At 45.8% G+C, this 26,922-nt stretch overlaps 1 protein-coding gene across 2 annotated transcripts; it reads right to left on the minus strand.

The window, feature by feature from the left end:
- Positions 1–653: 653 nt before the first annotated feature.
- On the minus strand, positions 654–26,881 carry GP9 (glycoprotein IX platelet). Of its 2 annotated transcripts, XM_077116378.1 has the most exons (4): positions 11,391–26,881; positions 2,499–2,592; positions 1,442–1,469; positions 654–1,329 (listed from the first exon to the last, which is right to left on the minus strand). In XM_077116378.1, the coding sequence occupies exon 4, from the start codon at positions 1,319–1,321 to the stop codon at positions 788–790; it is 534 nt and encodes a 177-aa protein (XP_076972493.1). In that variant the 5' UTR covers positions 1,322–1,329; positions 1,442–1,469; positions 2,499–2,592; positions 11,391–26,881; the 3' UTR covers positions 654–787. The 2 variants fall into 2 exon arrangements, with proteins under 2 accessions (XP_076972493.1, XP_076972492.1); XM_077116377.1 differs by lacking the exon at positions 1,442–1,469 and having other exon boundaries at positions 11,391–13,298.
- Positions 26,882–26,922: the final 41 nt, after the last annotated feature.

Raw genomic sequence — 26,922 nt, forward strand, 5'->3', positions numbered from 1 at the left:
GGGGTACGGAGTAGCTCCCCAGAGTTTGGAAGTAGCAATGTCAGCACTTGGAGAGGAGTTGTTTCCAGAGGGAGGACTGCAGAAGAGGGGCAGGGAGGAAGGAAGGGAGAGAGAAGACGGAGAGAGAGAACCAAGTGAAGGGAAGGTGAGGTAGGATGGGGCTGGGGGGTCCGGGGCAGCCTGGGAGGTGGGGAAGATGTGGGCAAAACCACTTGGGATAGTGCTGTGCACTTTCTAGGTGGTTCTCTTGGGCATTGCCATCCAATTGGCATCTTTAGCACATCCATGTGTTGTGAAGCGAGCTCTTTGTGGGGGTTGGAGAGGGGCCGCATATTTTTGTGAAATTGGCCTTGGGCTGTCCAAGGGCAGCCCATGTGGCAGAAGCAGGTGCTTGGAGAAGGGGGGGGGTTGTCACAGAACCAGCATTCCCTGGACCCGCCAGACATTGGGGACAGGCTTGGCACACCCAGGAATTGTGGAATTGGAGAGGAGTGGGGGACAGAGGCAGAACAGCCCATTGTACCAGGAACTCGAGGGACAGAGAAGCCCCCACTGGTATGTGGTTCCAACAAAATCAACCCAGGATTCTGGAAGGAACCAGACTCAGGGGCTGAGACGAAAACAAACACACACACATGAGACCTCTGAGCTTGGCTAAAAGGACTGAGCAGCCAATTTATTTCAGGTGTCTGGTGGTTTGAGCTGACCAGGGAGGGCTGCTGCAGTCTGGGGTGTTGGCTCAGGGCCCCACCCCAAAGCCTGAGGCTGGCAGTGGGGGAAGCCGGGCTCAGTCCAGGGGCTTTGCCACGGTGCACAGCAGGCCAGCCAGGAGTGCCAGGCCCAGCGTGGCCACGGCCACCAGCGCCACGTCCCTCCAGATGTGGGAGTCGGCCCAGGACATCCAGAGCTGCCAGCCACAGTTGCCCAGCTCGTAGCCGGTCAGCTGGCCCAGCGGGCGGTGGGAGGTCTGGGCCGGGCTGGCACACAGGACCAGCTGCAGGGCCTCGGGCGCGCGGTCCTCCAGCCAGAGGCGCAGGTAGGTGAGGCTGCAGTCGCAGTGCCAGGGGTTCTGGGTCACATCGAGGGACTGCAGCTGGGGCAGGTGGTCAAAGGCGCCAGGGGACACCGAGTGCAGGCTGTTGTTGGCCAGCAGGAGGTAGCGGGTGCGGCCAGGCAGGGCGGGCAGGGCCGTGAGGCCCCGGCCCCGGCAGTCCACCCACAGCCCCATGGTTTCCAGGTTCTGGCAGGTGCACGGCACGGGGCAGTCTTTGATGGCCCCAGCTGCCGTCCAGAGCAGGAAAAGTGCCTCCCACGCATGCATCGGGCAGGCTGGTTGAAGGGAGAGCAGCGTGAGGTGGGGAGGTCTGGGGAGGCACCCCATCATGAGGGCCAGCAGGCAATTGGGGCAAGGAGGGACTGACCGGGACAAGGGGTGACTCACCTCCCTTCTCAGGCTTCTGCTTTCTCTGCTGTAAATGGGGGAGGGGAGCCCGTGTCCAGCCCAAGGCCTGGCTGACCCTCCCCCACCCTGGCTGGAGGTGGTGGTGCACCATGAGGAGGAGGAGGGGACGGGGGGGTGCAGAGGGGGAAGGCAGGACGATGAGGGTGGATGTGGTAGGGGGTGGGGAGCAGGGAGTAAGTTTGGGGGAAGAGGAAGGGATATCCTAGAGCCCCTAGCAGAGACCCCAGCCCCAGTTCAGGAGTGGGGGGAGCTGACAACCGCTAAATGATCCCCCCACACTGTACACTGCCCCTAAGAGAGCAAGTCAGGGCCCCCAGGCTGCTCCCCGCTCCCATGCTGAAGACTGGGGATCTGGCCAACAGTTTGGACCATGCCTAGGCCAATCGATTCCCGACATTCTTGGCCTCAGCTGAGTGGTGCCAAGTGTAGAAAAGAGAACCCAGAAGGGGCTACTCATCTAGGCTAACGCTTTGAGATGAGGAGTTTGAGCTCAGAGAGGGAAAGCAACTTGTCCAGGGATGCTCAGCGCTCAGCATTAAAGACCAGACTCAAACTCCAGTTCTCACGAACCCTGATTTGTAGCCTTTCAAGCCAGGCTCCACGGGGTCCTCTGCCTTCCCTTAAGGATACAGCGGATGGCTGTTTCCGCTTCGAAGACATAGGGCTTTCCCACTAGTGCCTGGCCTACAGCTGGCTTCCCATGAATGTTTGTTGAATAAATGAATGATTGTTGACTCAGCCCAGAGATAGCATCTCAGAGTAAATGCCATCCTGCCAGTTCTCCACCCTTTCTTTTTTTTTTTTTTGCATGGGCAGACACCAGGAATCAAACCTGCATCTCTGGCATGGCAGGCGAGAACTCTGCCTACTGAGCCACCGTGGCCCGCCCTCCACCCTGCTTTTTAGGAAGAGAGTGAAAAGGGGGACAGAGGCAGGACTTAAGGCCACTTTCTTCTCCTCCTGCCTCTAGGCCCCCCCCCCAACTGGTAAGAGGGCCACGGGGCTGGGGTGCAGAGTAAGGAGGAGAACCACTCACCTGTGAAGCCTTCTCGGGCACCCCTTCCTACAGGTTGGACGGTCCTGGTTGAGACCGTGGGGACAGCTGTAGGTCAGGCAGTGGCTGGTGGCTGCTGCTTGAATGGGAGGAAGGAAATGATGAAAATAGCCTGCCTTATCCCCCAAGCACAGCTCTGGAGGGTGTATCTCCAGGAACAGGAGACGTTTGGGGTCCCGTGGCCTGGTGCACAGAACCACAGGTCAACCCCGTGGTACAGAAAGGGGTCCCGCAGCAGATGCCAGTGTACCACCAGGACAGGGGCTTTGGGGAGAACTGAGGGGCCCCTCACTTGCCCCAGGAGGTTTATGCAGTTCTTGCTTGACTGTGGGATTGTGGAAAACTCTTCTTCCTGTTCAACCAAGCAAGGCTCAAGTGGTTTGCTGGTTGTTCCTCTGAAACTCAGTTTTTCTCGTCTGTAAAATGGGAATAACAACCCCTGGTTCAAGGGCATGTCACAAAACCCATGGGGGAGAGTGATTCAAATTTTAATACTCTCTGTTTCTTCTGAATAAGTCAGAGAAAGGCTCTTTTAGGGCCAGGATATCTTTAACAGCTGCCTAATGCTTTCTGCTCTCTCTCCCTTTTTTTTGTTTTTGCATGGGCAGGCACTGGGAATCAATCCGGGTCTCCAGCATGGTAGGCAAGAATTCTGCCACTGAGTCACCGTTGCACAGCCCTCTGCTCTCTTCTTAACAGAAGGCTGCAGGCCTGGGGACCACAGCCTCTACTGAGCTTTGGACTCTAGCTAGAATTTAAAACCATTGTTTTATTTGCCTTACATTTATTTCTGTAGCTACATTCTACTTAGAGGAGGGACACTATTTTTCCACTTACGTTTGTGATATGAGATTCCCTTTTAAAAGTGTATATTTCTTTAATTTTGCTTTTAACATTTCAAAATATTGAACAAAATGAAGCATAATAGTAAAATATCATATTATAAACAATTATATTAAAATATTAATGTATATATAAAAATGTTTTCTATGGTGATAATATATACAAAACTTAAAATTTCCCATTTTAACCATTTTTAAATGCACATGTATTTAGTGGCATTAATTATATTCCCAATGTTGAGTTACCATCATCACTATTTATTTCCAAAACTTTTCTGTCACTCCAAACAGAAACTCTGCCCCACCATCCCTCCATAACCTCTAATCTACTTTCTTTTCTCTGAATTTGCTTATTATAGATATTTCATAACAGTGGAACCATACATTCTCTGTCTTTTTGTAGCTGTCTTATTTCACTCAGCATAACGTTTTCCCAGCTCTTCCACACTGCAGCATGCATCAGAGCTTCATTCTTTTTTTTTTTTTTCAGGGTGAGGGGAGTTTGAATCCTTTTTTTTTTTTTTCCTATTTTTACGATTGTAACAAATATACAATTCAAAACTTCCCATTATAACCACTGTCAAGCGTACAGTTCAGTGGTATTAATCACATTCACATTCTTTTTTTTGTATATATGTCGTATTTCACATTTAAAAAAACGCACTCACAATATTGTGCTACCGTCGCCGCTAACCATTACAATAACTTTTTCATCACCTCAAACAGAAACTGTACCCATTAAGCAATAACTCCCCATTCCCCTCACCTCCTGGCCCCTGGGAACCTCTGATGTACTTTCTGTCTCATTAAATTTGCTTCTTCAAGATATTTTGTATAAGCAAGATCATACAAATTTGTTACTTAATGTCTAGCTTATTTGACACAACATGATGGCTTCAAGATTCAGCCATGATGTCTCATGTGTCAGCACTTCATTCCTTTTTACTGCTGAATTGTATTCCATTGCATGGATATGCCGCCTTCTGTTTATCCATCCATCCATCAAGGGACACGGGTTGCTTCCATCATTTGGCAATCGTGAATAATGCTGCAGTGAACATCGGTGTGCAAATTTCTGTCTGAGTCCCTGCTGTCAGTTGTTTCGGGTATTGTTTTAGTTTGTAAGCTGCCAGAATGCGATGTACCAGAAATGGAACAGCTTTTAAAAAAGGAATTTAATAAGTTACAAGTTTACAGTTCTAAGCCTATGGAAATGTCCAAACCAAGGCCGATGCGTCAGCTGGGAAGTCACGTGGCCAGCATCTGCTGGTTGCTTGCTCCTGGGCTCCACTGCCTTCAGCCTCTGTTCCTGTGGGGGTTCCTCACTTTGCTTCTCCATGGCTGGCTTTCATCTCTTGGCTTCCCTTGGCTCTGTCCAGGTTCTGGCAATTGTAACATCTCATGGTGATGTCTGCTGGGCTCCAAGCATCTCCAGACATCCGTGTCTCTGTTCTCTGAAGCAACTGTTCTCCAGGCGTCAACATCTGCTCTCTCTGTCAGCTCTGCTGTCTCCAAAATGCTTCCCCTTTTAAAGAATTCCTGTAAACTAATCAAGACCCAGCTGGAATGAGTGGTGTCACATCTCCATCTAATCAAAAGGTCACACACACAAGTGGGCATAATCTGATAAAAAATTCACTTTTTTTTTTTTTTTTATTTTGCTGGAGGTGGGATTTGAATCCAGATTAATAGAAATAGTTGTCTGGACACGATCAAATCAGGATTAAACCATGGCTTTTCTAGGGTATGTAATATTTTACCACAGGTATATACCTAGAAGTGGAAGTGCTGGGCCACGTGACAATTCTATGTTTAACTTTCTGAGGAACTACCAAACTGTTTTCACAGTAGCTACACCACTTAACATTCCCATCAGCAATGTATTATGAGTGTTTCAGTTTATCTGCATCTTCAGTGACATATGTTAATTTCTGTTTTTTTTCCATTGTTATTATAGCCATCCTAGTAAGTGTTACGTGATATGTCATTGTGGCTTTAATGCATCCATTTTATAATAAATTATAAAAATCTCACTATTATAAAATATTAACTATTAAAAAAATAATAACTATGAAATCAATAAAGGAACAGAAGTTTTGCAGAGATGACAAAATTCATGTCTGCAGAGGAGGAGGCAATATGGGTTTGAAACTGCTTGTACCCCAGAAAGACATTCTTAAAGTTAATCCATTCCCGTGCGTGTGAACCCATTCTAAGTAGGACCTTTTGTTGAGGTGACTTCAGTTAAGGTGTGGCCTACGATGGGGCTTAATCCTATTACTGGGGTCCTTCATATGTGGAATGAAATTCAGACAAAGAAAGCCACAGAAAGTGAGAGGCTGAAATATAATGCAACCCAGAAGAGAAGAGAAAGGCCAGGAGAGGTTGCCATACGCATTATATGACAGAAGAGCTGAGGACCAAGGATTACCAGCAGCCAGCCCCAAAACGCCACGGTATTAGGGGAGAAAGCCTCGCCTTGATGACACCTTGATTTGGACTTTCTCTTAACCTCAAAACTGTGAAGAAATAAATTCCCATCATTTAAGTGGACCCACTGCATGGTATTTGCTTGAGCAGCCAACGAAACCTTAAACATCCTGTAATATAAGCCAAATTAAGATATTCTGAACCATTGATTGTACCCTTTGGCTGATTACATGGTATGTGAGCATATAATATATGTCAATAAACAAAAATTTAAAAAAATACATCTGTAATAAAGAAACTTTAGGAAAATGTAGAAAGTGTTTTACCAACATAAACTGAGCCCTTGGCCCTTTTTGGGGGGGTGCCCAGGAGACGAGCCCAGAGTGGAAGCTGCTGAAAGTTGGGGCTTGTGGGAGAACAGACGGGTCCCTGAGGAAAGGACAGGATCACTGGGCCATGCTCATGGGCATGGAGTGTTGGCCAAGTAAGTCACACCCAAAAGGAGGGTCTGGGCCCCCCATCCAGAGTCACTCAGGGGTTTTTTAGGACTGGAAAGGGAAACTGAGTCCCAGAGCAGGCCCAGCATCTTACCCCAGCCAGAGCAGAGGGGACCTGACACTCTTCAAGAGGCTTTTGTTCTTCAAACAATGCACACCACCAATCTTTTTCTTTTTCATATACTGTTTTTTTAAAAAATATTTTTATTATAAACAATGAACAGACATATAAACATTCTTGACATGCAAACATTCTTGAGATGGCTACAATCAACGGCTCACAATATCAGCACAGTTGTGTATTCATCACCATGATCATTTTTTTTTTATCATTTGCATCTCTCCAGCAAAAGAAATAAAAAAGAAAAACTCATACATGCCATACCTCTTACTACTCCCTTTCATTGATCACTAGTGTTTCGATCTACTCAATTTATTTTAACCTTTGTTCCCCCTATTATTCGTTTATATTTTTATCTATACTTTTTACTCATCTGCCCATACCATAGATAAAAGGAGCATCAGCCACAAGGTTTTCACAATCACACAGTCCAACACTGTGAAAGTTATATCATTATACAATCATTTTCAAGAAACATAGCTACTGGAACATAGCTCTACAGTTTCAGTACTTCCCTCTAGCCTTTCAAATACACCATAAACTAAAAAGGGACTATCTATATAATGCATAAGAATAACTTCCAGGATAACCTCTCGACTCTGTTGGAAATCTCTCAGCTACTAACAAAATACTGAGCTAACTTGTCTCATTTCTCTCTTCCCCCTTTCAGTTTAGAAGATTTTTCTCAATTCCTTGATGCTGAGACCCAGCTCATTCTAAGATTTCTGTCCCATGTTGCCAGGGAGGTTTACACCCTTGGGAGTCATGTCCCACGTCGAGAGGGGGAGGGCAGTGCGTTCACTTGCCATGTTGGCTGAGAGAGAGAGGCCACATCTGAGCAACAAAAGAGATTCTCTTTTAGGCCTAAATTTTATTTTATTTTTTTTACAACTTTTCTTTTTTATTCACCAGTATGTATTACCACCATTTTAAGCAGAACAGGATTTGAGCACTACATTTCCACTCAAAGCCTGTCTGAGTGTTTCCTTTGCTTTGCAACAGCACAGGCAGTCTTAGAATTGTGCTACTCTAAACAATACTTTTCTCTGGAAAACAAGCCCTATGGATATTTGCTCCATAATGGTGGTTTAACATACTAATTTCTAGAGGCCTAGTACATGAAGAGTTATAAACTACAAGAGATGGAAGGTTTAAAAAGTAGATCCTCAAAGATGAAACAAGTCATTAAAGAGTTCTTTTAAACATCAGCGTATATGTCTTTTAGGCCTAATTTTAAGTAGGCTTAGCCTATCCTTTGTGGGGATAAGTTTCATAGGAACAAACCCCAGGATTGAGGGGTTGGCCTATTGATTTGGTTGTCCCTATTGCTTGGCAGAATATCAGGGATTCTCCAAATGGGGAAGTTGAAATTTCCCCCTTTCTCCCCATCCCCTCAAGGGGACTTTGCAAATACTTCTTTATTCACTGTTCAAATCACTGTGACACCACCAATCCTACAGCAGCAGGTGGAGAAAGACCAGGGCACAGGGCCTGAGTGATTCCTAAACACACACTGTTTACAGATTAGTCCCACAGGGATATTCTTGACCTCCTCGTAAAAAACACAAGCTTTCTTATTTCTTCTCCTATGCCCTCTCTCAGACCACCCAGGATTTCTGGGAACAGGGAAGGGTCTCTCTTCCAGCCTGCAGAAAGGCCTCCTCTTTCCCCTTCTCCGTCCAGTTCTCCTCTGATTCCATCTGGCCTGCTTGTCCTGAAGGGAAGTAAGACCCAGGAGAGGCTGGGAGACGTGCCCAGAAGCACAGTAATGGAGCTCTGACTCCCAGAGGGCCAACTTTCCAAACCTGTTGCTTCTCTGGCCAGAGGAGAGATGGGAACTTGGTCCTTGCGGTCTCCCTAGAGCCACACCCTGCTTGCTGCTGTAGGGTCACCTGCCTGGGTGCTCAGCCTTCCCTGCCCTCCCCCTCTGGGGCCCTTCCATGTCCCACTTCTGCCCTATCTGCCTGCATATCTTTTTGCATATCTTTTATGCAGCAGCACTGTGGGTTGACCCCTCCAATTTATGGGTGGGGTGGAGAGTTAAGTGGGTGGCCTGCAGTCCAAATTTAGTGACCTGGCCTGACCCAGTCCCTAGCACTCTCCCTCTCGGGCCTCTGAGAGTCCCTTCTTACTTTCAGCAGGCAAAACTTAAACCAATGACAACAGGGAGGAAAACACACACGCACACATAATAAATCCTTTTCACTATAGAAAAAGAAGGATGTTCAGATGAGCAGGAAGAAGAGAGAACTTTTCTACAACCCCACAGTCAAGCAAGAACTCCCTTCCCCTCGCCCCACCTTTTTTTTTTTTTTTCCTGGGTACATTTTCTTGCCACCCAAATAGGATCATACATGGCCCAAGATTTTCTGAAAGTGTCTTCCCTCCCATGACTAAGCCCACGTCTATGGCACCATCATCTGTGGTGGCTGAGCGTCCATCGCGTGGACAGGGTGTCGTTATTTAAGGAGTCCCCTGAAAGAAAGTGCACGCCCTTCTCTCCCCTCACCCTTGTGCTTATCTCACTGGCACAGGAACTTTGTGGTGTGTGTGTGTTGAGGCAGGAGGGAGCAGCTGTTGGGGCTTTCTGAGGGGACAGGAGGCTCCTCCCTCCAGGGGCTGCCCAAATGGGCTGAACTGGACATGACCGTGCCTTCCCTGAGAACCGAGGCATTCCCCCAACCTGCATCTCCTGGCTCCCTTCTAGGTCATTTCCCACTTCCCTGCCCATAGAAGGGGCGGGGGCCCTCTCTTTGACCCCCTTCCTTTCAGTCTGTGAACATACTCTTGGCCTCTCTCATTTTGGAAAAATCTCGAGTGTATGTTGGACACCAGTTTTCCACCCCTACCCTGCTCCTACCTTTTAAAACATAAATAGATCCTGGCCCATACACATTCCAAAACAAAGAAACAAGCAAACAAATGAACAAAAAAACAACCAAACGCAACTTCAACAAATGGTTCTGCAATAACAGGATGCTCATGAGGAAAGAGAATGAAACATGACCCCGCCATACAGCATATAAATAAATAAACAGAGAGAAAATACAACATGTAATTTCCCATTTTAATCCTTTTCAAAGTGTACAATTCCATGGTGTTAATCACATTCACAATGTGCCACCATCACCATTATCCAAACTTTTCCATCACCCCAAATAGAAACTCTGCACCCGTTAAGCAGTAACTCCCTGTCCACCACTCCTGCCGACCCCTGGTAATCTCCAATCAACTTTCTGTCTCTATGAATTTGCTTATTCTAGATATGTCCTATAAGAAGAACCATAGAAAAGTTTTCCTTTTGTGTCTGGCTTATTTCACTCGGCATGTTTTCAAGGTTGAGTGATGTGATAGCCTGGATCAGAACGTCATTCTTTTTTGTGGCTGAATAATATTTCATTATACAGATGCATTGCATTTTGTTGCTCCACCCATCTGTTGATGGATGCTTGGGTTGCTTCTACCTTCTAGCTATTGTGAATAATGTTACTACAAATATTGGTGTACAAGAGTAGAGGTAATAAAAAAATGTACAACTTCCATAATAGCCTCTGGCACCAACTGTATGAATATCAAAGACTTCAACTAGCAACTGTGAGAAGTGCAGTCACTGGATTCAATGCAAAGCCATTCTGACTCTAACCTCAGGAGTTAGGCCAGATGACAAAGCTTCAGGGACATTCTCTACAAGATCCTCCTTCAGGCACCAGCCACACCTGTGGGGGTCCAGGCCACCTACCCTTCTGACCAATTGGGTAAAACGTGGGGAATTTCCACTGTCATCTCAGGTAGATAATTCACTAGAATGGCTCACAGAACTTGCTGAAAGCACACACTTAATGATGAGAGTTTTATTATAGTGAAAGGATATGAATAAGAAAAAGTCAAAAGAAGAGCTGTGCCTAGGGCCAGGTCTTCCCAGAGGTCTGGGAAGGTCCCAGAGGTGAGCTTCCATATTGTCTCCACTTGGAGTCACAAAGCATCACCCTCCAAGCACAGCAGCTATGTATTTTCTCAGTCATGGAAGCTCACTGGGGCTTTCATGAACTGAGTTTATATGGGTCTCATGAGATAGGTGTGATTGATGGAACCAGTGTCCCTGTGGTTGAACTCAATCTGCAGCCCCCCTTCCCTCCCAGGACTTAGGGCTGATATGACCTGGCCTAAGGTCCCAATCTCCTAATCACCTAGTTGGTCTTCCTGGTGGGGCTGGCCCCCTACCCTAAGGCTGCAGGCGTGGCTGGCCCCTCACTGTCACTTCATTAACATATAAACTACCAGGTGTGGTCCTGGGTCCAACCAGAACCAAAGACACTCCTACCACTAGGCATTTCTACAGTTTCAGAGGTTGCTTCCCCAGGAACTGAGAAGAGAGACCAGCCATAATTCTCATTGTACTGTAGCAAGAATTTGTCCCTGTTTTCAATTCTTTGGGTAGAGACCAAGGGATGGGATTGCTGGGTCATAGGGTAAATTCTAAGTTCAACTTTCTGAGGAACTATATCAAACCTGCTCCTGACCCTTTCTCTCCCCTTTGGTATATGCTGTGAGCCCCAATTACTTATTTCTTTCTCTGCTTTTCTCTCATCCACTTGACCTGCCCATCCCTGACCATGACAGCTCTGACTTGTGGAAATGTTGTCTCCTAGATATCTTCTCTGGGTGTCCCACAGGACCGTCACACTCACCATATCCCAAACTGGACTTTGTCTCTCCCTCCCTGCAAAGCTGGTATTCTCCATCTTGGGAAAAGCCGGTACCAGCCACTGGTCAACTATCCAGAAACCCTACAACACCTCTTTCTGCCTTATGTCATCAAATATGTCCAAGTTCCTTCTGAACACCTCAGGGATATGGCTCCCCTTCTGTGGCCCTACTCTCTGTTTATTTTCTGTCCCCTTCCTTTGACCACATCTTCCACCCCTCGCTAAGCTTCCCACTGTCAACAGCACCCTCAAACACTCCCCTTCTCTGGCCTCCTTACCTCTTTTATAATGGAAGTCCAGCTTTCCCCCAGGTCTCTGCGGCTGCAACTGCTCCTTAGTGCTGCTTCCCAGCAATTTCTCTCCCTCCCTCCAAGCTCCAGCTCTTTGGAAGTATCTTCTTCCCCAGCCTCATTACTTGGCTTCCATCCCCTCCCAGCTCTCTGGTTCCTGACTTCCAAGAGGAACCACCCTCATCCCGTGACTCTGGCACCCATGTAGCTGACCGTTTGGCACTCTGGCCTCAGAGCACTTTGGCCTCGTTTCCTCCTGTGGCCCTGCCCTCAGCTGCACTTCAGCTGTTGACCCCCATGGCCCTATTCTAGGCTCACCATCACCAGCAATGGCTCCTCCCAGAAACCCTGACTTTAAACTCCCCATACATTGATCATCAGTTCCTTCTTGAAGATCTCCAGGACACTGGCCCTACCAGTTTTCCATTATCCCTCTCATCCTCTAGGCCTCAGAATTTGTGTTAGAGGCAACTAATGTCCCCAACGTCCACTCTCCCCTTCTTTCACACCCATGGACTCCTAGCCAGACCAGGGTCTTGTGGCTAAAGACTACATTTCCCAGCATCCCTTGCTTTGAGATACAGTCATGTGACTAAGTACAAGCCAATGGAAGTAGGGGAGGAAGTGACACATGCATCCTCTTGCCTTGGCTGGTCCTCCACTTTCTCTTATCTTCCTTCCTGTGTGTGAGGGTGCTGGCAAGTCTCCCTTCCTCTGTGGGAAGCAGGCTTGAATTGAAGGCAGAGGAAAAAGGTGGAAGAAAGCTGAATTCTTGCTGATTCTGGAATTGCCCTTCCAGCACTGGCATATCCAGACTTTTCTCTGTGAGAGAGAGAACATTTAATTTTGTGGAAAGCATTGTCTTTTCAAGTTTCTTTGTTACAGTGACTGAATGTCACCAAACCACCCACCTGCTCGCAGCTGTGTCCACACGTTCTGCCTTCTTTCCTGCTGTGAAAGAAGGTGGTTCCCGCTTCCGGATAAGGCTGTGGTAGGCAGAATTTCTAGGAATGGCCCCCAGGGTTCAACAAGCCCACCCCCAGCACCGGTGAATGTAATGAAGTGTCATTCTTGTGATTGGGTTTTATGTGGTGCGGTCGACCTTAAAAACAAGGAGGTTTCTCAGGCAGGCCTAATATTATCATATGAGCCCCTAAAAGCACCTGGCTTTCTCTGGCTGGGGGCAGAGAGGGAATTCAGAAAGGTTTGAGGTAGGAGAAAGACTTGGTGTGGCATTGCTGGCTTGAAGATAAAAAACTGAATTCTGCCAATAGCCTGAATGAGTTTGGAAGCGGATTCTTCCACAGAGCCTTCAGAAAGGAATGCAGCCTTGCCGGCAGCTTGATTGCAGCCATATAAGACCCTAAGCAGAGAGCCCAGATGAGCCATATTGTACCTGGAGTTCTGACCTATGAAAACTGTGAGGTAATAAATGGGTGTTGGTTTGAGCCTCCAAGTTTGTGGTCACTTGTTCAAGCAGCAGTAGAGAACCAATGCAAAGGCTTAACCCTTCCCTCATTCTCTAAATTCCATCCCCTTTGACCTTCTCAAAACAATCTTCCTGAAGCCATCCCCACTCTCTCCAGTGTCATCAATTTATCCTGCACTTGCTCATTTGTATCACATCACAAACAAGCACAATGTCACCCCTTTGAAAAATCCTCCCTCAATCCTCCATCTTCCTCCACTTACCACCTATTTCTCCACTCCTCTCCATCACCAAACTCCATGAAGAGTTGTCTCTCTTTGCTGTCTTCATCATCAGTAATTCCTGTTGTCACAGGCCCCAAATATATTCAAAATGTAACCACTTCTACAAAGAGCTCTGATGTAAATTACTTTAGGTAATAACAGTATTATAATAATATTGGTTCATCAGTTGTAACAAATGTACTACATTAATGCAAGATATATATATATATATATATATATAAACATATGTATATATATATATATAGAGAGAGAGAGAGAGAGAGAGAACTTAATCACTTCTTCTCACCTGTCCTGCTGCTGTCCTCATCTTCCTTTAGCCCCATTGGCTTCCCATTGAAACTAGAATAAAATCCATGCTCCTTACTTTGATTTACAAGGTCCTTTGGGGTTGGCCTCCACCTATTTCTTTTTTAATCTTTAAAAAAATTATTGAAATGTATACAACATAAAACTTCCCTTTTTAACCACGTTCAAGTGGTATTAATCACATTTATCATGTTGTGCTGCCATCACCAACATCCATCACCAGACTTCTATCACCCCATACAGAAACTCTGTAAAATGGGCATTAGTTCCCCATTTCCCATCCGCACCTCGGGTATCCTGTGCTCTACTTTCTGTCACCATGAATTTGAATATTCTAGGTATTTTATATCAGTGAGATTATACAATTGAAAGGGAAAACTAAATTTGTAGAGTCTGTTCTGTTCAACTGTTGGGGCCACTGCATGACTTTGGTAATAAACTTATAGAGCCTGTGATACTCAACGAGGTTACCATTACGTGACCTTGATGATAAATTGTTGCAGAGTTTGTTACGCCTAACTAAGGTGGCCATTACGTGACCTTGGTAATAAATTGTTGAAATGTACACTCTAGCTGGGAGGACTGGTTATCCAGTCCTTATCCTCCCAGAAAGAGATGTATTTTGATAAAAAGAGTTATTTAGGTCCCAGGAAACTCCTCTCGGTACCTAGCCAGTTCCCACAAGACCATCTGGGCCCAGTCACCTAAGCTAATTGGAATCCAGCCACTACTGTATAAAGATAGCTTATAAACTGCATGCAAGCAGTTAGACTAGAGAATTGAGAGAGAGAAAGAGAGAGAGAGAGAGAGAGAGAGAGAGAGAGAGAGAGAGAGAGAGAGAGAGAGAATGTTCTGCTGTGGATTTGTACCACTCAGACCCTGAATGCTGTCTCCAAGAGTCCCCAGCACTCCTCTTCAGGTGTTGATGCTGTCCCATCTGGTAATGTAACTATGTCTCATTTCTAATAACCTTTTAATTACTTTCCTAATAAATTCTGTTTTTATATCACTGAAGTCTGTGTTGTCTGAGAATCCAAGCCTATAAATTAAGTGGCCACAAATATCACATTGCTGTTCGTGCAACAATATTGGTCCTTTTGTGTTTCTGGCTTCTTTCACACAACATGTGTTCAGGGTTCGTCCATGTCGTAGCGTGAATCAGAATCTCATTCCTTTTTATACTTGTTTTAGCTATCCAGGCTGCTCAAGCAAATGCCTTGAAACGGGTTGACTTAACCAATGGGAATTTATTAGCTTATGGTTTTGAGGCTAAGAGAAAGTTCAAATCAAGGTATCATCAAGGAGATGGTTTTTCCCCAAAGACTGGGGCATTCTGGGGCTGGCTGCTGGCAATCCTTGACCCTTAACTTGCCACATAATAAGGCACATAGCAGTGTTTCTTGGTCTCACTCTTCTCTTCCAGTTCTGTGGATTTTCAGCTTCTGACTGCTCCCTCTGTGGCTTTCTCTCTCTGTGCATGAATTTCATTTTGCTTATAAAGGACTCTACTGATAGGATTAAGACTCATCCTGACTGAGGTGGGCCACAGCTTAACGAAAGTCACCTCCTCAAAAAGTCCTACTTCTAAGGGGTTCACACCTACAATAACTTCAACAATGTGTTTTCCTGGGATACATACAGTTCCAAACCACCACAATGGCTAATATCCCTTGTCCTTGGCATTTGACAGTTTGAGTGCAGTATGGCTGGGAATAGTTCTTTTTTTAGTTTATCCTAATTAGAATTCATTAGGCTTCTCAAATAAGTACATTCATGTCTTTTGTTAAATTTGGGAAGTGTTTTGCTATTATTTCCTTGAATATTCCTTCTGCCCCTTTCTCTCTTCTCCTGGAAGGATGCATTGATGGTGTCCCACAGGTCGCTTGGCTCTGTTCACTCATTTTCATTCCTTTTTCTTTCTTCTCTCCAGCCTGAATAATTTCAATTGTCTTATCTTTGAGTTCACTGAATCTTTCTTTTGCCACCTGTATTCTTTTGAACCCCCTTAGGAATTGCAAAATTCAAATTTATAGTGGTTTCAACTCCACATTTCTGTTGGGTTCCTTTGAAAAATTTCTACATTGGAATTCTCTTATTGTTCATGCATTATTTTCCTGATATCCTTTAGTTCTTTCTCTGTTTTTCTTTATCTCTTTGAGCTAATTGAAGTCATTTTATATAAGTCTTTGTCTGAACACCTTCTTGACCAAAAGGAGAAAAAGAAGTGTAACAAAATAAGGCATCAGTGGCCAAGAGAGTTCAAATAGAGTTGAGTGGCTATTTTGGAGGCTACTCTTATGCAAGCTTCAGCTAGAAATTGCTAAATTGCCTTGATTTGCCAACTCCCAACCAACATCATGCCTATGACACCTAGGGCTCTAACTGAGCCTCTATAAAAAGTTTCATGTACTAAGTTTACCTTCTTGAAACCTATGCCCTCCAGTGGGTTCCTAGGTCAGATAAATCCTGAAACCCAGGGAGACCAGCCTCTCCAAGACCATCAACTAATTACAATCCTTTATTGCCAACACCCTTTTTCAACATGAAACATTTAGAAGGGGCATTGTTACTGGACAAGGGCTGTGGATTCTTTTGCCTGACATGTTCAATAACATTCCTAAGACACCAAGGTTTCAGAGAGAGAAAGAATTTATTACTAGAGGTGTAGTAGAGCAGATGGCCTATTGGCCCAAAATCTGTCTCCCCAAACTGCAGTAATTCTGATAGTTTTATGAGAGAAAAAAGATGGGCAGCATTTAGGATAATGAGCACAGTGCCCCCAGAGGATGTAATTAGAGGTGATCTAATTATTGGGCATGTGCAGATTGATTACAGGATTAGTCACAGAATGTATATGAGAAAATGGTAGAATGAGGCATAGGTGACTTGAAGGTTAAAGTCGAGGCCCCTGGGCATGTTAGGCAGGCCCATTCCCATTCGCTCCAGTCTCAGTTGTCAAGATAACTCTGGACTTGGGGTGAGGTAGTTCTGGGCTGCCCCAAAACCCTTCATTAATAAACATCAGGGGCTGTCTTTAGTGATCACAAGACTCTAAAGTTGTAAACACTGGATAAATGGGTACAAATGAAGGTTAGCCACAGGTTTTTACAATCACAGGGGCAGAAAATAATGGCCATATAATCATTATCAGACATCAGGGCAGCTGGATTGCAATTTAGAGATTTTAAGTATTTCTCTCCGTCTACTCCAATGTACCAAAAAGCAAAAAATGGAGTATCTATATAATGATTCAGTAAACAAAACCACCCCTTAAATCCTGATTTATTGGTTACAGCATTTCCCAAAGATCCCTTCTTAGGAGAAGAATCAAAGGAGAAGGAGGAGCTGTAACAGAGAAAATAGGATTTAACAAATGACTTTGACTGATGAATCACTATACTGATATTTCTTTCAGCCTCCAGTGTTTTGGAGCAGCTAGAAGGAAAAATCTGAAATAGTGGAATGGTAAACTATAACAAACTCTGAAATCTACTCTTTAACTATTTGTTAAAATGTTGTGCCAGTTTGAAACTGTTGCGTACCCCAGAAAAGCCATGCTCTTTAATCCTGATTCAGTATTATTGGGTGGGATCTTTTTTATTAAGTTATTTCCATGGAGATGTGACCCACCCATTCAAACTGGGTCATTTATTGGAATCCTTTAAGAGGGAATGTGGGAGCCCAAGTGTGGAGCCGTTCCCTGAGTCTTTATGAAACTCTAAAGCATGCAGCTGCTTGCATGACCTGGGTCAGTTAATGTTTACGCTAACCTCTTTACAAAGGAGAAATGCACAGATGATCAATGCATGTAAGAAACCAGACCCCACTCCACGTAGTTAATCTATACCCTACTCTTCTTTTCTGGGGTCATGTTTACTGTTAACCTATAATCATTATCACGAGATCCCTCTGTTGTCTTTGTCTCAGTTCCCTATAACTGGCCCTACTGATTCCTGCCTAATTGCGAATATTTTCACACTGAGCTCTGTACTAGCCTCCATCAGAGCAGTTTAATTCTCTGATTGACCGTCTTCTTTTACTCCTGTTAATAAGTTCTGATAAGGTTCATGTCTCTGTCCATGCCTGGTGTTTTATTTGGGCTCTTGGCTAGAAAAGCCCCTTTGAGCTGGAACAGGAAACCATTTTGGCAAAAATCGTCAGAGCCAACACAAGACCCAGATGTTTGGAGATGCAAAAAGAAAATGCCCCCAGGGAGGTTGCTTGAAACCTGGAGCCAAAAGACCAGCAGACACCAGCCATGTGCCTTCCCAGCTGACAGAGCTGTTCCGGACCCATTGGCCTTTCTTGAGTGAAGGTGTCCTTCCTGGGATGCCTCAGTGTTCCGGTTTGCTAGTTGCGAGAATGCAATATACCAGAAACAGGACGGCTTCCAAAAGGGGGAATTTATTAAGTTGCAAGTCCACAGTTCCAAGGCCATGAAAATGTCCCAATTTAAGCAAGTCTATAAAATTGTCCAAATAAAGTCACCAACTGTTAGGCACAGTCTTTAAGGAATCCACATGAGAAAGTGAGTCAAAACTTAACAGATTTATTGAAGAGAGAGAAAGCAGGCAGGTAGGAGCCAGCAAAAGGAAAGAAAAATGACTCCTGCTTTTGGTTCTGGGGGCTGTGTTTTAAAGGGAAAGTGACGCCGGGAGGGGAGGGTGCCCACTGGGTCCTGTGTTGTCCCTTGATTGGATGGGGGCTTGTTGATTTGGGCTCCTTTGATGTGCAGCTGCATGTATCAGGCAGGGTGAGACACTGGTAGGGGAGGGTGTTATCAACAGAAACAGACTATGACCATATTTCTAGTTGTCTGGGATGTCTTGTCTGGAGGATACAACACCAGCCAGAATGGCAATTGGTTTATTTCTGGATCCTTGGATCTGCCAAGGATGCTGAGAAAGGGGGCTGAGGGGGCTCTGTGTCAAGAGTTCCCTCTTAGAATTCTTTTTCTGAGACTTAACAGTTACCTTCACTCATGAAAGACCAATGAAGTTCAGGGTTTCTCTCTCAGCTGGAAAGGCACATGGCAAACATGGTGATGTCTGCTCACTTTCTCTCTAGGCTTCTTGTTTCATGAAGCTCCCCCCGCGGATGTATTCCTTCTTCATCTCCAAAGGTCTCTGGTGGCTTGAGCTCTCGGCCTCGTGGTTGTGCCGTGGCTGTGTTAGACTCTGCTGTGGCTTTCTCGTGGCTCTACAAAGGGATTCTCGCCAAAATCTCTCCTCTTTTAAAGGATTCCAGCAAAGTAATCACGACCCACCTGGAATGGGTGGCGTTGCAACTCCATGGAAGCCATCTCATCAAAAGTTAATACCCACAATTTGGTGGGTCACATCTCCATGGATAATCAAAAAGCTATCAGCCAGCAATATTGAATGAGGATTAAAGGACATGGCTTTTCTGGGGTCCACCACAGATGTGAACTAGCACACTTACTTTGGATGTTTTTATAGCCTTAGAACTATAAACTTGTAATAAATTCCCTTTTTAAAAGCCATTCCATTTATGGCACATCACATTCTGGCAGCTTTGGCAAACCAAAACAAATGAAGTTGGAAAATTAGTGCTTTTTCTTTCTTTTTTCTGCATATGTGTTATATTTCACAATAAAAAATGATTTTTAAAAAGAAATAAGACTGAAATGATAAAATAAAACAAACGAGTCAGTGTAGTGGTTACCCCTTGGGGAGAGAGGGGAGGGATATGAGCATTTCGGGATGTGTTACACGGAGCAGCTGGCATAGGGTGTTGACAGTAGATATTTTTCCTTTTGTTTTCTTTCCATCATTTTTTTTTAATACAAGCCAGTGTAGGTAATATATATCTGTGCATGTGTGTGTACATCTTTATCTGTTTATCTATCATCTATCCATCTGTCTATTTGCCTATTGGGAAATCCATTGTATGTGAAACCAGCATTCAACCAGAGGAAGAGAATGTCACCAAAAACTTGGTCCATTCCAGTTTGCCTGTGCTGTCCCCTCACCAGCTCCTTGCCACAGGATACAACTCTCCTGAATTTTGAATTTATCATTCCCTTGCTTTAAAAAATAAATATACCACTTATTTAGTATGATTAAATATATTAGTCAATATGTTGTTTAGTTTTACTTGCTATTCATCTGTATATAAAAAAGTAAAAGTAACCATTTAGACATGTTTCACATTCATCATTTTAGTTCTAAGTTTCATCTATATTGTTGAGTGTAACTGCAGTTCATTTACTTTGCCATGGATAAAATATTCTGCCTGAATAAAACAGTATTTATTAAAAAAAAATCTTTGTGTAGTATGTCCAAAGCCTTGCCTTCTTAGATGGTTTCTGAAATTTTATCTTTCTCCTTTGGAAGAGCCATCATTTTCTGTTTCTTTATTTGTCTTGTAACCTTTTGTTGTACGCTGTAATTTTAAGTATTTAATGTGTTAACTCTGGCCTTGAGTTCCTGAGCCATTTCTTAAATTTGCACTAGGCTAGTGATACCACAGAGATTTCCTTGAGTGCCAAGAGCTACCAAAAACAAACCAAAGCAAAAAACACTTTTCACAGTCTTTGCCTATTGATTCTGCATTGACTGGAGCTGTCCTTTAGAGTTTAGCCTTTGCACTGAGAAGATTAGCCAGAGGTGAAAGTGTGGAGTTCTCTCCTTTTCTGAGTCTGCTTCTTGCCCTGGGCTTGTACTAGTGGCCTTAGGAGTTCCCCTGTTTACAGGAATCAAATACCTCCTCCTCTACTCCTTAGGAAATAGATGCCAACCTCTCCCGGATTCTCTATTGTATCTCTTAAAGCCGATAATCCTTTGCCTCAGGCTGGTTTGCTTTAATTGCTTCATACACTGCTTTCCCTGTATGCAAACTCCTTCAGCCTGCAGGGCAAGTTCTGTGAGGCCCAGCTGCAGATGAGTTTCCTGGTTTACTCTCTCAGGCTGCCACAGGATAGAACGGCCCCTACATGCAGGCACCCAGCATCCGCACGGGGGTTCTCTGCTCCCTTTAGACTTGACCAGAGATCCACAATGGGGCCCAGGACAGCTCCACACCTCTCCAGGGAGGGGATGGGGAAGGTGCTATAACTGAGAAATCAGGATTTAAGGGATGATTTTGATTCGTAAATCATTATATAAAAATTTCTTTTTGCTTTCTGGTATGTTGGAGTAAACAGGGAAATACCTGAGATCTCTGAATTGTAGTCCAGCTGCCCTGATATCTGAAATAAGTGTAAGAAGTCCTTACCCTGTGCCTGTGATTGTAAGAGCTGGTCATTCTCTTGTAAAGCAAAGGCCGTAATGCTAATGAAGTCGGCCACTAACTACTTTTTCCTTTTGGTTTACACCTTTAGCACTGAACTGAGAGCTCTGCCTCCCTTCCTTTCAACTTGTGTTCTATTGAAATGATAATAATAACACCTGTCTCCTTTTTGCTTTGAACTCTCTGAAACGACCTCATCTCCCCTTGCTACAATCCTTGAAAACCTTGACCCCCTTAAACTCGAGGAGACAGATTTTGGGCCGTTAGGCTGTCTGATCCTGCTACACATGTAGTAATAAACTCTTTCTCTCCTTGAAAGCCCGGGCTCTCAGGAATTGGTTATTGAGCATATCAGGCAGAAGAATCCACGGCCTTTGTCCGGTAACCAAGCCAGCCAGGGTACCATGAGCTTCTCTCACCAGTTTTAAGCTGTGTGTTACTGCTTCTGCACTCACCCAGCTACCATAACCCTTTAACTCTTTCCCAGAGTTTTAAGGAAGATGGGTCTGCTAGTCTTGCTAGTTTTTCATAGAGTCTTTCGGGGACCGTCCCGCTGTAGCATCTTATGCTGCCTTCTTGGTTGATTGGAAGTCCACTGTATGGACACACCACATTTTGCCGATCCATTTGCAACAGCAACCTTTTAAATATAATCTTACAACTGTGATAGCAAGCTGGAAATTGTAATAGTGGCCTTTAAAATGCAACCTTTAAAACAGCCTTTAAATGTAACTGTAAAGCTGGAAGCAAGCTGTGACTATGAACACTTAGTCTCACAAGGGAGCAATATGTAAATGTGAAGTCTGCACTGAGACCTGAAGTTTTCATCTATTGCCCCAGACCTCCCAGATATGAATAAGACTTTCATCTATCTCCCCAGACTGGGCAGCACCTTTCCTAGGTGTCACGGAGGAAGTAAATCCTTAAGGAAGTATAATAAACTACTGAAGTTCTCCAACCTCAATTACTAATTAACTAAGATGATTATCTCTCCTTGTCTCTGAGGGGTATAAAAGCTGACTGAAAAACACTTTGGGGAGACAGATCTGGGAAAATTCCTGTTCGCTCACTGGTATAAATAAATAAAGTTTTTTTCCTGTCCTCAGCTCTGTTCTGTGTGACTTTTAGGGTTACTGGCCGTGTGGAGCAACAAACCCAGGTTTGGGAGCTCCCTTTCTAAACAGTCACCCTTTGATGGACACATGGATTGCCTCCACCTTTTGGCTACTCTTGATAATGCTACTATGGACACTGGTGTCTAAGAAACTGTCCGAATCCCTGTTTTCAATTCTTTGGGGTATGTCTGCCTACTTCTTAACCTCATTGTCCAGTCTCCTCATTGCCTCGCCTGAACTTCTTCCTATTTTTCTCACTCCAGTAACTTCCCACCTCGGGGCCTTTGCACTTGCTGTTCCCTCTGCCTGGAACACTCTTCCCCTATATCCCCACAAGGCTTCTACCTGATCATCATGTCCCCTAGCCAAGGCAGTAGGATCCACCACTCTACACCATGTTAGTTCATTTAATTTCTCACATAGCATTCATCACTACCTGAAATTATCTCATTTTAAAATTCATTTATGTGTGCATTAAATATAGCCTCTCACTAGATGTGAGCTTCCAGAGGGCAGGGACTCTGTCTCATTCACTGTTGTATCCCTGACACTTATGCCTGGTGCCTATACCTGTTTAATAAAGACTTGCCATTTTTGCTGACCAATCTCCTATAGGTCGGGCCTCAACCATATCTCTCCAGGATTGTCTGACGGATGCTGATCTCTGCCTCTCCACTCCACTCCACAGCATCCTTTTGTGGCTCTCAGATGTCTTCTGGAGAAATTCAACTCCTCAGCAGAGTTTTCCTTGACCATCCTTTGCCATCTTCCTTAGTCTCGTCTGTCATTTCTTCCTGATGTGAACCCTTGTGGTAGTCACGCCTGTTCCTTACACCCCGTCCCAAATCCTGATTCCTGGCTCTACACCTTTGCCTCTGCAAAACCCTTTTCTTGGATCCATTCCCTAACTTTTGCCTGGCAGACCCCATCCTTTAAGATTCCTCTAGGATGTGACCTCCTCCAGGAAGCCCTCCTTGGTCCCTCCTCACCTCCCAAGCTGAATTAGTGGTGCTTCTGTTTGCACACCTGTCTTCCCCAGGAGGCCAGCAGTAGCTCCGGAGCCCTGGACACAACGTGTAGGTGTAATAGAGGCTTGTTCATAAAGTAAGTGAGCAACTGAAAGTCAATTAAGGCTCTTAGATGATTTCACGTGGTGCGTGCCTGTAGCATTAAGTAACAAGACACAGTGAGAGAGGAACTCCTTTTCCATATCTTGACCTGAAGGGGAAAGAAAGCCTCAATTTGATCATTGTATTATTATAGGAAACTGTTTAGAAAAACTTTTATTTGGGGCCCTGGGACTGTTTGCTATCCCCCCTTGGAAACAATTTTTTTCTTCTCATGGTACTCAGAAAGGGTTAAGAAATGATGACTGTTATATAGCATTTTTAGCAAGGCCCAGCAGTCTATGTGACACCAAGGAGGAAAACAAACACCCCTCTATAGCACCCCCTTGCCCCCCACAACTGCTCAAAGCAGAAACCTGGTTTGCTAGTTCTTTGAAACTATGCGTCTCTATAAATAAAGGTATTTGTTCAGACCCAGCCTTTTGGAGCCTGGCACATGGAGGTGTCAGGGTGTGGGGGGTATCAGCCCAGTCACCATCAGGGAATAAAGAGGGAGCTTGGGGAAAAAAGAGGGAGCTTGACCCCCTCTGCTCTGGCATCTGATGATTTCTGTCTCATTGTGATTTAAAAAAAAAAAAGAAAAGAAAAAAGTTCAGACATAGCCTAACGTGGTCCAGGAAGGAACCCCCAGCTTGGGCAGTCCAAAAACTCCTGCCATTTTGAACTCTCTCTCTCACCTTACGTGTCCCCTCAGATTCGGCAGCCACATCTGGTCAGAAGTCAACCGCAGGGGGTTGTTTTCTGTGAATTTATGAGACGATCATGGCACCGTCTCTCAGTGGCAAGTGAGACTGGTTTTCAAAGGAGAGGATATAGGGTCTCTTTTTGAAAGGCATTCACATGAATTTTAAAAATGAGCTGCTTTTAAGGAAAATATGAAGTAGATAATAGTACAAGTCGTGGGAAGATTTGGCCAGCATCCAAGGAGCGGGTATTCGGGTGAGTTCGATTCGGGCCCTTCCCAGTGTATGATTTTTGTACCTTTTGACATTCCTTCTTCCATTCAGGGCGTGTCTTTGCCACCTTGTGGGCAATGTAGGAAACTACAGGATATTTTTTCGAGGCCATTGGAGGAGGGGTGTGGGGGCGGCGGTTTAAGATCCATGGAATGGCGTTGGTGCCCCAAGGTGCGAGAGAGTGAGAGAGAGAGAGAGAGAGGACTTTGGAGTTTTACCCACTCCATCCCTCGTCCACCAAGGACTGGCTTCAGGGACAAATATGACGAGAGTAGATGCCCAAGTCCCCACACTCAGAAGGACCCCACACTGGGGGGTTCACGGCCTGTTGCTGTAATCAATCATTTTATCTTTGTGTTTTGTAAGTGAGGTCTGATGGGACAAGGGGGCATGTGCCAGGGGCTTGTCACCGCCCCCCGCCGACACCGGTACACCGGACCCCATCCTACTAACCCGGACCAGGAGGACTGCAGGCTGGTGGGAGGGGCTCCGGCAGCAGTCAGGCTGAACACGTGTGCGCTTGCCTGTCCCTACCTGCCCGGGTAGCTCTGTGCGCGCATGCTCTATTTTGGAACCCTCTCTTCCTCCTCCCAACCCCTGGCTTGTGTTGCTCTCCTCTGTCCACCTCAAGGCCCTCTCCTGGAGGAATTATGAAATATCCATTGTTTAATTCCAGTGATTCTGCATATGAGTTCAATGCTCTGGTATTTGAATTTAAAACTGGCATTAAGTAGTCAATAAACAAACAAGCAAACAAACAAAAAACAACACCGGCGATAAGCCGCGAGAGAGACTGCAGAGGAAAGGAATAAGCTTTATATCCACCTTTACCTGATTTTTTTCATTTCGCAGCTGCTCCTGCCCCCCCACCTGTGAAGTGAGGCAAGATCGCACAACTTATTCTGGTCAACGAAATTTGAGGTAGCTTTAAGACTGGACGTGCGGTTCGCATTTTCTTTCCCCTGCTGTGATGGTGGAAGCATGTGTTGAGGTGGCATCTCTACCAGCCTGAGTCCTTGTGTGACAGCCATAATCAGAGCCCCCTGGACTGTCATTAGACATGCAGTTTGAGTGAGAAATAAACTCTCCTGGGGTTAAGTCACAGAGACGATTTTGTTGTTACTGCAGCATAAGCTAGCCCATCCTGACTCAGGTAAGGAGTCACGGTTATGCCAATGTTTCTGTTTCTTAGATGTTCCCGGACACCCAACAACACGGAATGTGTGTGTGTGTGTGTCTGTGTGGTTTGTATAGGGGATGTACAGGTCTTTAGGAACCCAGAAATAACTGCAGATTGGGCGCCTGGAAGTCCTGGAATCCAACTTCCACTTTGACCTGGGGAAGTCCCTGCACGAAGTCCCTGCACACTCTGTGAAATGGGTACAGTTTTGCCCCACCTACCTTGTGGGGCTGCAGAGAGGCCACAGTAGGGTCAGGCAGGTGAGGGTGCTTCCTAAACTGAGGGAATTAGAGCTGCAGTGAGAACAGCTCACCTGTATTTTCTAGAGACTTCCAGTCACTGGATCACCCCTGTGGTGGGTTTGCCACCGAATCCTTGGTCAGGATGCAACCCCCAAACATAACACTTCCCTAGGAAATGTGGAGGGGAGAAGGGAGCCCCAGGCCTGGTTTTTGTTGGCCATGGACACCTGTGCTTGCCTCTTGTCCCCTGACCCAGTCTTCTTCCAGGGGTGTTCCATGGCCCCCCCCGGGATTTGTTACCCCGAGGTGGCAAGTGGCCAGGCTCTACTGGGCAGGAAGCAGAAGCTGAACTTGGCCAAAGGAGATGCTCAGGTCACATCTGGCAGCGGGAGAGGTCCCAGCCTCTTTCCCCTGGGCGAAGGGGAATACCACCCAGGGTACAAGTCAGCAAAGAGCTCAGAGGCTGGCAAGTGACTCACCCCAAGGCCGACTCTATGGCAAAGACAGCTTAGGGTCCCCCTTCAACCATTTTCCCTTTCTTTACTTAATAATATTAGCATTAGCCTGGCCCTCAGCTAGCCCAGCTAGAGACTATGGGTCCTGGACAATGTAGTTCATCAATGTGGCTGATGCCATCTCATCAATGGATGAGAGAAGAAGAGATGTGTGTCACTTCCAGCCTCAGAGCCAGTGCAGCAGACCTTTCCCTCCCTCTGCCCTCCTACCTGTGGGCTGGGATGCTGATGCAATGCTGGTGTGCTGGCTTCCACCGTGTGAGAGATGACAACATCCTGGGAAGGCCAGGGCCACAAAATGGAAGGACCCCATGGAGCAGGGCTGCCCTGCTCACTGCAACTAGTCTCTGTTGCAGTCTAGCGTTTTATCCTGTTTGATCCAGAGCATTTGAGGGCCTCTTTATTAAGGCAGCTTGCCACTGCTCAGCCAGATCCTTAGCAAGCCTGGCATTTCCTAGCCAGAGGCATCTGGCAGTGGCTGTATGTGCATGAGGCTTGGGTTCAGAAAACAGGTACCCCACTCCAGACTTAGACGTGAATTTGCTGTGTGACACTCAGTAGCTCACCTAACCTCTCTGGGCACCTGCTCTGCTCAGACCAGTCTTTTCATGACCTGGCCCTGTTCACTGGCCCCTGGGGAACCCGGGCGGCCCTTCCCCAACAGACCTATCCTTATCCCATTGGCCACAGGCGTTGGGGCTGTTTTATTCCATTTCCAGAGGAACTATCTGGATGCTAGGCTTTGAGTCTAAGGGGCTTCTCCTGGGTCACCTAAACTGCTGAGTGTCTGAGGCCAGGCCAGAACACACACATCCCTTTGATCCCTCCCCACCTGCCCAGTCTTTCTGGGCTTCCAATTCCTGCCAGTGACACCAAGCCCCAACTCCAAGGATGCCTCTTGCCTGCTTCCTTCCATCCCAGGACTTGAGACCCTCTCGATGCCCCTGCTCCTACATTCCTGTTGCAGCTGTCCTCTTCACAGACCTCTCTGCCTCCAACCCATCATCCACACGGAGATGGAGCCTCATCCTGCTTAGAACTTTCGATGGCTCCCCATTGCCTGTGGGATTCCCCCCCCCCGCCCCCCCCCCCCCCCCCCCCCGTCCCATCAGAGC

The sequence above is a fragment of the Tamandua tetradactyla genome, chromosome 9 (assembly GCF_023851605.1).
Source record: "Tamandua tetradactyla isolate mTamTet1 chromosome 9, mTamTet1.pri, whole genome shotgun sequence".
In the NCBI taxonomy this organism is placed as follows: domain Eukaryota; kingdom Metazoa; phylum Chordata; class Mammalia; order Pilosa; family Myrmecophagidae; genus Tamandua; species Tamandua tetradactyla.